The sequence below is a fragment of the Pipra filicauda genome, unplaced genomic scaffold (assembly GCF_003945595.2).
Source record: "Pipra filicauda isolate LSUMZ 115617 unplaced genomic scaffold, ASM394559v2 scaffold140_size2443280_pilon, whole genome shotgun sequence".
Classification (NCBI taxonomy): domain Eukaryota; kingdom Metazoa; phylum Chordata; class Aves; order Passeriformes; family Pipridae; genus Pipra; species Pipra filicauda.
Window position 1 is genome coordinate 2,088,165 of NW_024103885.1, and position 10,845 is coordinate 2,099,009.

At 40.7% G+C, this 10,845-nt stretch overlaps 1 protein-coding gene across 1 annotated transcript in view; it reads left to right on the forward strand.

Annotated features, from left to right (window-relative positions):
- KDR (kinase insert domain receptor) overlaps window positions 1-9,760 on the forward strand; it is a 31,332-nt gene extending 21,572 nt beyond the window's left edge. Inside the window, exons 23-30 of the mRNA XM_027735957.2 lie at window positions 1,172-1,294; window positions 1,432-1,543; window positions 1,931-2,030; window positions 2,147-2,252; window positions 3,331-3,482; window positions 6,933-7,029; window positions 7,126-7,214; window positions 8,077-9,760. Coding sequence (XP_027591758.2) covers window positions 1,172-1,294; window positions 1,432-1,543; window positions 1,931-2,030; window positions 2,147-2,252; window positions 3,331-3,482; window positions 6,933-7,029; window positions 7,126-7,214; window positions 8,077-8,296 — 999 coding nt within the window. The 3' untranslated portion in view covers window positions 8,297-9,760. The remainder of the gene's footprint in view (window positions 1-1,171; window positions 1,295-1,431; window positions 1,544-1,930; window positions 2,031-2,146; window positions 2,253-3,330; window positions 3,483-6,932; window positions 7,030-7,125; window positions 7,215-8,076) is intronic.
- The last annotated feature ends 1,085 nt before the right edge of the window (window positions 9,761-10,845 follow it).

Here is a 10,845-nt window from a genome sequence, read left to right on the forward strand (position 1 = left end):
TCACCTATGAAACTTCATGGATGACTCCTTGGAGAGTCTCTTGCCAAAGACAGCCTGGCAGTCAACAACACTGCACCTGAATTTTGGCCTTCTAGAAGTGTTTTTCTGTGATTTGAGCTTTTCTGTGTACGTAGAGCCCACATTTCAAAAGATGTCAGTTCCAGCAAGAGTGAGGAGTTGCCTGCAGTTGTATAGAACAAAAAGTACTTAAAAAATCACAGAATATACCGAGTTGGAAGGGACCCACAAGGATCACTAAGTTCGGCTCCTAATCCCAGCACAGGATTACCCCAAGAGTCACACCATGTGCCTGAGAGTCTCATCCAAACACTTTTTGAACTCTGTCAGGCTTGGTGCTGTGACCACTTCCCTGGGGAGCCTGTTCCAGCACCCAACCACCCTCTGGGTGAAGAACCTTTTTCTAATATCTAACTTAAATGGGAAAAGAAAATCAAAGTGGGGAATACAACACTGCTCTAGAGTTCAGGCTAGGTATTCAAGAGTAGACTTCAGAGTCTTTTTCTAAAAACATGCTTTTGTCTATCTTTCATACATCCTGACCGGTGTGCATATGTAAAAATGCCTCTTTCCAGAATCTGCAGTTTTAGTCCATATTAGAAGCAAATCTACAGCCACTTTCAGAGCCTGATTCTTTTATTTCAAGCTATTGAGGTTTGACTTTTGAAGTCTTTGGGTTGTTGACTAAGCTGTTGTTATGCATAGGTAGAGATGTGGACTTCTTTCTCTTGTAGTCAAGATTAGTTTGTGTTGGAATCAAGTCTGCATTTTAGTGTGGTGTTTTTCAGAAAAATAGTGGAGTACACAGATTTGAGTGAACCTAAGTAAATCTAAAGGTAATCAGATCTGAACCTGTTTTGTGTCAGCTGCTTAGGATAATTAATTAGACAACTTCAAAGGCCTTCTCTGCACAGTGGATAAACAGATGCATGTTTGGACTTGGGAATACAAGTCTCCCTGAGCCAAATCAGTTGTGACCATCAAAAAACCACTTAAAATCAGCAAGTGTTGATGCTGAGGTTTCTTTTTCTTAAAAGGTTTTAAGAATTAGCTGGCCTTTGAGGGTAGAAGAGCACATATGTGAAAGAGATCAGCCTTGTGGACAGAGCTGTGACAACAGGCAACATATGAAGTTGTTTACTTCTCTTTGCAGTGCATCCACAGGGACCTGGCTGCTCGTAATATCCTATTGTCAGACAATAATGTGGTCAAAATCTGTGATTTTGGCTTGGCTCGAGACATCTACAAAGACCCAGATTACGTCAGGAAAGGAGATGTAAGTTTCAGATTCTCTGTTCAATAGAGAATTAATATGAAGTCAGGACTTTTTTTCTGTGTTTCTCTCAAACGGGTTTGTGGAAACTCAGTGTTTTGCTAAACTGTGATACATTTTTGTTTATAAAATTCTTTCAGGCCAGACTACCACTAAAATGGATGGCACCAGAAACTATTTTTGATAGAGTATATACCATTCAGAGTGATGTATGGTCCTTTGGAGTTCTGCTGTGGGAAATATTTTCATTAGGTGAGTCACTTTAATTTTACTGAGCCATCTTTAAACAATAGAGTCTGAAGAAAATAGTCAAAGTGTTCTTGGATCCTCTGTAGCATTTTCTTTTACTTCTTGAAGAAATCCTGTATATTTTTCTCTGTCAAAGTAAAATACTCAGATTTTTTTAAATTGCAAATGTAGGAACATGGACTTGCAATATTTCTTCATACAATTTCAATATGTGATGATGTGCCTTATTTACTCAATCAGTTGCTGTTTCCATCATAAATATAAATTGTTTTCACATCCAAATATACTGAATTGTCTTATTAACACAGGCCATGGCAAGTTATTTGTTTGAAAATTAATACCAAAATTTAAGAGTCTAATGCATTAAAATTACCACTGTTTTTATTTTAGGTGCATCACCATACCCTGGAGTGAAAATTGATGAGGAATTTTGCAGAAGACTGAAAGAAGGAACAAGAATGAGAGCACCAGATTATACAACACCAGAAATGTAAGGAACTGTTCTTCCAGCTACCCACATTTACCCTACAATAATAGCAGGTACTGGAGCAAGCAGTAAGTGATGTTTTCTTTATGCTGATATTTTAATTGGTTTTGTCCTTCTAGGTACCAAACAATGCTGGATTGCTGGCATGGAGATCCTAAACAGAGACCCACATTTTCAGAGCTGGTAGAGCACCTGGGAAATTTACTGCAAGCCAATGTCCGTCAGGTAAATGAATTGTATTCTCTGGTCACGAAAATCACCAGCTGAACACCTCCTGTCCTACCAGCCACCACATCATCCCATAGCTGGGTACTGTCTGCTGGAACTGACAGGGAGCCTGGGCTGCTTCTACCACTCCCATTTACTGACCAGCAGTTGGGTCGCTGACTTGCAGAGAATACTTGTGGGGTAAAGATCCCAGAAGCTGTGTTGTGGTAACCAAAAGCCATCTGTCCTGCCAGCAAGGGTTTCCCATGACACCACTGCTGTCTTGCCAGAGAGTTGCTGGCACAGGCTCAATTCCCTGCTCTGCTGATGATTTCTCTGCATGCTGCAGACGCATTTCAGCAGGTAGCTCCTGTTGATCTTACTGTACCAAAGATGGATATCTTAGTGTATGTGAGGGTGTGGGCTGCAACACTTTTAATGACTATCCTGGAAAACAAGGATGCAGGAATTTCACTGCCTGTGAGCAACTCCATGCAAATTAATGTATTAAGACTTGTCCTGGGTGCAGGCATCACAGTAAGAGAGATCACTGTGACCAGGTGGGGTACATGGGTCTCTCTACCAGGTTCTCTACCTTGTAGCTTCCTTTTTATTCACTATGGAAGTGGACAAGGCCAGGGCAATAGATGTGAACCCACTGGATAAGGACACTGGATTTGGCTGTGTGATTCCCTATTAGACAAGTTCTCCCTTTCTATTGATGATGATGGTAATTACCTGCCCTTCCAAACTATCAGGTTCATGTACTTTGTGGCATTGGGAGTCAAACATTACCATAATCTGTATTTTTTTTCAAAGACATCAATAAAAAATTCAGTTTATACATTATGCTACAGTATATTATATAAAAATCTACTTTTTTAAAATTTAAAACTGCTTGGAAGTGGTTCTTATTAAGTTTCCTTCTTTTAATGTAGCTGCTCCTGCAAAAGTGTTATAATGTTCATAGTTTAATAAAACAACCAGGGTAGCACTGTTGGTCTGATGCGTTCTCCACATACGTGCATGTAGCTGTTTTTGTTTGTGTGTCCCTGTAACCTATTTAATTTTTGTATTTTTTCACTGCATTCTACAGGATGGTAAAGACTACGTTGTCCTTCCTTTGTCAGTATCGCTGAATATGGAAGAGGATTCAGGTCTCTCTCTCCCAACTTCACCTGCTTCCTGTAGGGAGGAAGAGGAAGTCTGTGATCCCAAATTCCATTATGACAACACAGCAGGAATTAGGTATTTTATACGGTGGACATCCTACTGGGGCCTCTGGGTTTTGTTCATAATGGGGGGCAGGGAAAATGAAAGGAAGAGGCTTCAGCTGCCTGGTTCATATTTAACCTTCTCCATACAGATAAGTAGACATTTTCTAGGCAAAAGCTAGTTTCTTACCTCCCCAAATGCTAGTGGCTTTTTTATTTATTTTTAATGTCACTACCCTTTTAAGATATTGTATTTTCATTTAAAGAAGAAAAAGCAAAAAAACACAAGAATATTTGTTGTTTGTTTTTTAAGAATCAGAACACATAAAAGGTTTTACTGGTCCAATTCAGTTGTGTTCACACACTTGTGTTGCAGCTTCCTAGAATATTAATGGTGATAGATCTATCATTAATAACCTCTCTGGCATTTCTCCTCCTAAAGTGAAATGTTGGAAAATAGGTCATGAAATGATAGCCTAGGAGAACATAACATAAACAGTATTGTCACTGGGTTTTGTCCACTGCTTGCTTCTGGTGGGCTGCTGAGGCATCCAGAATGGAGCAGTAGTGGTGGATGCTGTTGGGTATCATGGCAGAAGTGATTCCCCAGTAAGGAGTTTGTACTAATGCACCGAAGGGGCTTATGTTGGACCCTTTAAGGACCTCAGGCATAGGATGTAAAGGAGAGAAGTATTTTGTCATCCAGTGCTGCCTAAGATCAAATTCAACCATTTAGATACTGGGAGCCCTGGGTCGCTTAATACAGTCTCAGAAGAAGAACAGAAAGAGATGGATACAACCATCAGGGCAGAGATGGACTCTGTTGGCAGGTTTCATGTGGTTTCCGTGAAGTGGAGCCCTCTCTCTCAGTGCTTGTATTATACCCACCAAGGTTCCCAAAGATTTTTTCCCAACGAAATGTCACAATGTGGTCCCAGAAAAGACTAGGTAGGGCACACTGCATTTCATACTTTGGTTGAACTTGTGGTCCTACAGCTGAACTCTCAACCCCGTGTTTTAGTAATGGGACAGTTCAAACTATAAATATTTAGAAGACAAGAAACCATGATTTAACACTGAAAACATCACACTTATTTTCCACTTCTAATACTTCCTATATGGCTTTTCCTGGTCTCCATTTCCTGTTATGAACAGAAATAAAATCCCTCTGCCAACCTTTTAAGGAGATTGAATCTCTTTTCTCTTGTCTTGCAGTGTGATAGGGTTGTGAAAGCACTAGGGGAAACCATGCTAGGACAGGCAAAGTGGAAAGGTTAAAACATGTCTAGGGGCTTTATTCTTCCATTCTGATAGCTGAAAATGATTTTATAGGCATGGATCTTGGTATACAGATGGTGAAACAGATTGATCTGTTCAGAAATGTCTTTTTCAATCTTCACAGAAGTACAAACTATGAGGAAAGACTGATTTAATACAGTCTCTAAATCAAAGCTAAGGAGGAAAGCAAGCACAGGGGAAACATGGAGAATATAAAAGAATATTTAGGTTGCTGATGTAAATTAAAATCAGCAGGACCTCCTAACTTCTGCCATATTTGGCTTAGAAAATAGATATGCAATTTCTAAACCTTGAAATATTGTGATTAAAAAGTAGGTGAGGTATAGAAGATTTAGTGTAAAGTGTAAAGATAATGCCTGCTTTTAGCAAGAACAGAAAATGTGTAGTTCTTAAATCATTTGATTTGATTTCTAGCAACAATCCTGGAATAAGCGATCATGTAAATAATGGTAAATGCCTACAGGAAAATGAATTAACTAAAAATGGCCAGCATGGATTTGTGAAGAACAAATCAAGTCAAACCAATCTGTTTCATTTTTAATAAGAATAATTGGTCTGGAGGGTAGCAGAGAAGGTGGATTTTGATTTCATGTAGGACATTTTTGGCCTTTTTTTAATGGGACAATCTATTACAAAATGGAAACACATGTTGGGAAATACTGTCAGGACATCAGCTGAGCTCTCACTGCCACTGGACAGAAGTCAGACTCCATGCGTGGCCTCTTTCTGTCTGCACACTGTTTCTGGTCCTGTTTGCATAGTGTTTGGCTTAAGCAAGAAGATCTCGTTCATTGTAGTCTTGTAGGCTGACTTTTGTCTGGGCTGAGCAGAGGCAGGACTCCCATACCTGGGAGGTTATTCAGATCAAGAGGCTGGGATTCTCAGTCCTCACCACCCTGGTAACTGTATTTCTGGCTATGCCGTTCTGTGCCTGTGTGGATGTTTAAATGCAAGCACACAGGTAGCTTACAAACTTAGAAGGCAAGTTGTGGAATCATTCAAGGTCGGGCTGTCCAAGAAGGTAGATTGTCCATTAGATGTGTTTGGTCTTGGTAGCATTGGATGGAAAGTAGATGAGATACTACTGCTGAGTAACAGGAGCAGAAGACATGGCCAGCGCAGAGAGTTTGAAATAACTGGTTTTGTTGAGTTTAGGAAGAGAAAATGGAGAGGGAACATAGTAATAGTTTTCAGAATATGAAAATTTGCACCAAAGAGGGTGCTAATTAATCTTTCTGTGTCACCAGCATTAGGATAAATTTTATTTGCAGCAAGTACTTGGATTTAATATTTGAAAAACATTCTGAAGTGTGATTGAGCACCTGAGCAGGCTCCAAACGGAACTTGTAAAATCCCTGCTGATTTAAATGAATGTCTGTTGGAGGTAGGCAGGACTCAACATAGCTAGACTCAAAGCTGGGAAATATGGCGAATGATGCTCTTAAGTTCCTTCAGCTTTGCCCTTCAAGTGGATCCTGGGTTCTCTTCTAACTCTATGGCTTTTCCTTCATCAGCTGTTAAGAACATAAATTTGTCCTGTTTAACTGCCCTGTTTAACTGGGACAACATCCATTTTATTCCATATTCACTTAGGCAGAAAGCTGAGGGTAGCCATTTTGTTTGCTGTATTAATACCTCCATGAAAGTAAATTTTATTTTTTTTGTCCAGTAATTTTTATGGATGTCATCCTGACCAGAAGGCTTCTTTAGGAGAAGAGCTTTCAAGAGAGATGTAGCACTCCCTGTCCTGATCCCCACGGTTTAAGGGCAGCAGTCTGCTGAGTCTGCTGTTGTTGTCCTAGGTCCAGCCAGGGGTCTTAGAAGTGCAGTCCAAAGGAAGAGACACATGTCTGTGCTCCAGGCTCCTCTGTTTATTGTACTTCTAAGCAAACCTTGCAGGAAGTGAAGCCCTCCAGTGTAACTGAGGAAAGAAGCTGTTTTCTGAAAGCCATTTCTTAGAATTTGCTCAGAGATCAAGATTGTCAGGAGCAAAAGGTCAGAAACATGCCATTTTCTAGGCTGTTCATCCTTTTCAATAAATGGATACTTGAAGGTTTGCATAATATGTTTTGGCAAAAGGATTAACTTTTCTGAAGAGAGATAAAAGGATTCTGATATCATTGTGCTGTTTGCAGCCAAGTCGTGGATAGTGGACACAAAACTTTTTGTTTTGTTTTCTTTGTAGTCAGTACCGACAAGGTAGCAAGAGAAAAAGCCGCCCTGTGAGTGTGAAAACATTTGAAGATGTCCCATTGGTAACTACTGTAAAAGTTGTTCAGGAGGTGAGTTTATCTGTTTGTACATATTTTCCTTCTTTTGATATCTTTTTTCATGTTTTTAATCCTTTTCCATTTAATGCATTTCTAATATCTTTGCAGGAAAACCAGACAGATAGCGGGATGGTTCTTGCATCTGAAGAGCTGAAGACTTTGGAAGAGAATGATAAACAAGTGAAAATACCCTTTAGGTAAGGCTCAGGCTACACATAGGATTGAATATGATCTTTTACCTGCTGTATGTTAGAAGACTGATTGGTTTGTTTAGAAGAACAAATCTTTTCTTAATGTACTTTTCAAAACAAAGAAAGCAAAATTGTGCACTGTATGCCTGGTCATCCACATTTGGTACCAGGAGAGAAGAGGTAATGTAGCTGTTGGGAGCATCAGTCAGCACTCAGAAAGGACTTGCTGCAATAGCATCAACCACCCCTTGGAGATACTGAATCGGTGCACACAACTGAGCCATATTTATGAGGGCCTGTCTGAACTGATAAAGAGCTCTTTTTTTTGCTTGCTTTTTCTTTCTTACTTTTTTTTTTTTAATAGCTGACTCTTGAGTTTGCAGGATGTACCTGGGTGTGTTTTCAGAGGATTGTACAGGGGTTTCATTGTGCAGTTCACAGGAAGCACAATGGTGTTCACGAAGCTGAAACCTCACATATGCTCTTTGAGAGCTTCTCAGGAATTTTTTTTTCCCAGGATAACTTCACTGTGGACAAAGATATACTGCAGTTACAATTGCACCACTGCTAAAATAAAGCCTCTAAAAGTTTTCTCTCCATTTCATCTGTGGTCGCAATCTAACTCCTTGTATCATCATGAAATTAAACATCTTTTTCATGCATTAGTGAAATTAGGACATATGAAAAAGTCTCTCCTTACAATCAAATGCATGTTTAAAAAGGCTTGAAGCCAGGCTTGCTAAGTACAGCATTTTGCTTTGGTTGTTGCCGTGATGGAAAGCAGCTGCCATCTAGAATCTCCCACCTACCCTTCAGAAGACAGTCTCCACAGCTCTCTCAGTCCTGTTTCTGCTTGTCTTTTTTTTAGCACGCTGGTGCCCAGCAAGAGTAATGAATCCGTTATGTCCGAAGCCTCCAACCAGACAAGCGGGTACCAGTCGGGATACCACTCGGATGACATGGACACCACGGTGTACTCCAGCGAGGAGACTGAACTCTTGTGTGTGCGGGAGGCCTCGCCCCCCCTCTGCCGCGCTCATGGCCTCGCCTACGATGGCCCCGCGCCTCTCACCCCCCCGCCGCTCTAGGGTCAACCTGGCAGCTCCAGATTCCCCTGGGACGTGCCTTCACTGCCTGGCTGGTAGCATTCAGGTTTGATGTATAGAAAGACGGCATCCATGGGACTAAGAAAAGACACTCATTTTTCCTGAAGAGGATGCAGAAGCAGCTGGCAGCAAAACTGTGCTGTGCCGGGCTGGGGGTTCTTTTCTAAAGAGATGCTGGTGGCTGAGGGTGCAAAGCCCCAGCCACAATGTGTGTGCTGTGCCAACCCTGTGGCAGAGGCAGACCCTGGTGATATGTCAAGCATCTGCCTAATGCAGGCAGCATCACAGCATTCAACTTAACTGTTTCTACTTGTACGAAATAATGGCACAGCCCTGCTTTTAGTTTTGGTTGGGGTTTTTTTGTTTGTTTTTCCCTTTTGTGGCTGGACTCCAGGAAGGAAACAGTGCGGCAGTGGCTTCTTGTTTCTCAGAGTTATTCCTTGCTTGTACCTTCACAAACAAAAAAAGGAACATCCAGCTCAAGGTTCTGGCACCCACTGACGGCCTGAGACTAAACATAGGCTCGGCTAAATATAGGTCAGGATGATGGTCTCTGTCCTTGGCAGAGGAAAAAGGGTTGCTGTACAAGACCTCATGAGCTGCATTTGCTTGCAAGACTTGCATGGTGAAGTTGGTTAGTAGGGACAAGGCAGAGCATTGAGCCAAGTGATGGAACACAGGTGGCAGGGCCATGCCTCATCTCTGAGGATGGGCCTGCCCCCCATCATCCCTGGCACCCTTGTCACATGCCAGATGCCTACCTGCTTCTGAGCTAGCCTGAAACTGCTGCAGAAAATACTCTCCTCCCCCCAAATCACCAGTTGGGCAGCCTCTACAACAGGTAGAAAAGCAAATGTAATCTACCTTGGGACCACAGGAAGCTCTGTTGTTCTGGTGGGGGATCCTAAGGGCATCCTACCTTCTTGTCTCATCCCCCCTCCCTCAGATTTAGGTCTGACTCATTCTCTTTGCAAACTCTAAGTCTGTTTGCAATGGCAGAGATATCGGTTTATGTAGCCTTGGGAATTCATGACTGGTTTCATGGCAGCTCTGATCTTCTACGAGTGGTGAAATTGTGCCTAATTGTTGGACAACTTCTTACCTGTGCTCTTGTAGTCCCAGAACTTTATTGATAGACACAATGCAGACTACAGGATTTTAAAATGTAAAGCTATTTCTACTGAAGTTTTTTTGTATTTTTATAAGTATTTTTTTGTTTGTACTTACTAAAATGTCAAATGCTGGGAACTATAAATATAAGGCATATACAGTATTTATAGCCTCTTTATGTAGAAATAAATGTAATATATTAAAATATAAATATATATTATATAATGGATATTGTACTATTCACACTTTGTATTAGTGTTCTGTAGCATTGCAAAGGTCACAAAATTCTTTAATACCTAAAATTTTCACTTTATTAAAAGGGACTGGAAATTTAGAGTTGGGGGCTACAGTAGATCTGTTTGCTTTTCTTATATACTTTCTACTGACAGGGAATATTACAAAGGACTACTTTTTTCAAGTGTCATTTAATGAATCTAGTTTTTTATACCATCGTCCAGGTCTATGAATATTTCAGTGGATATGTGTGAGTTTTAGAAATTGGGAATACCTTTAGAGAAATGATCAGAGGAATAGACTGCTTGTACAGGATGAATCTCCTCCAAAAGAGTTTATTGTGTTCAGTTAGGAAATGCTTGATCTAATTGTATTGTGGATTTTGCCTGGGTAGTGGCAGTTTCCCTTAAAGCCTTATTCATCTTTTCCCGCTTGTGTTTCTTCTAGCTCACTTCTCACAGCTTAAATATTGTCCCTGCTCTTGTGCAGTGAAGTCCTCCTTTATTTAAAATCTGCACTTAAAGCTCTCACCCTTTCCTTCTGTTGCCCACTTTTTGACTTTCTCTTCTGCACTGTGTAGGTCTTTGTTCTCAGTGCAAGGTTGTTCACTGTTGGGGTATCAGGAGTCAAAGAATTATGACATCTTATGTTAAAGTGCAAGTGAAGTTAAGCCACCAACTGCAGACTTTAATTCAACTTCTCTTTATTGCAGTTTGAAATAAGACCTTTGTAGGCTACTGCATAGTGAGAACAGTTATCTCGGAAGTGGGAGATCTCACTGCTGAACTCTTCTCAGGCTGAATATGCGATTAATGCCTTTTACACAGAACATGCATCCCCCAAATACAAGGTTGTGGGATATCAAGCTTCAGATGTTTCTCCATTCCTTCTCCTAAATCTAAAGCATTTTACAGCCAGGAAATCAGGAGCTGGGAGGTCAGGTAGAAAAAAACGGGAGAGGTTTCCTAGGACTTCTGTAAGGGCTTCTAGGAAGGACTTGTATTTTCATGTATATATTCGACATTTTTCTTGCTTCCCAGGCAAAGGTCTAGCCAGTAGAGTATGCTCAACAGACAATGCTACATTCTTTAACATCTCCCCTCTGCAGTAGTCTTCAATATCTTTAATGAAACTGTTCCTCTATGTATTAATATTATACAATGGGCATAAAATACTGACACTGGCAG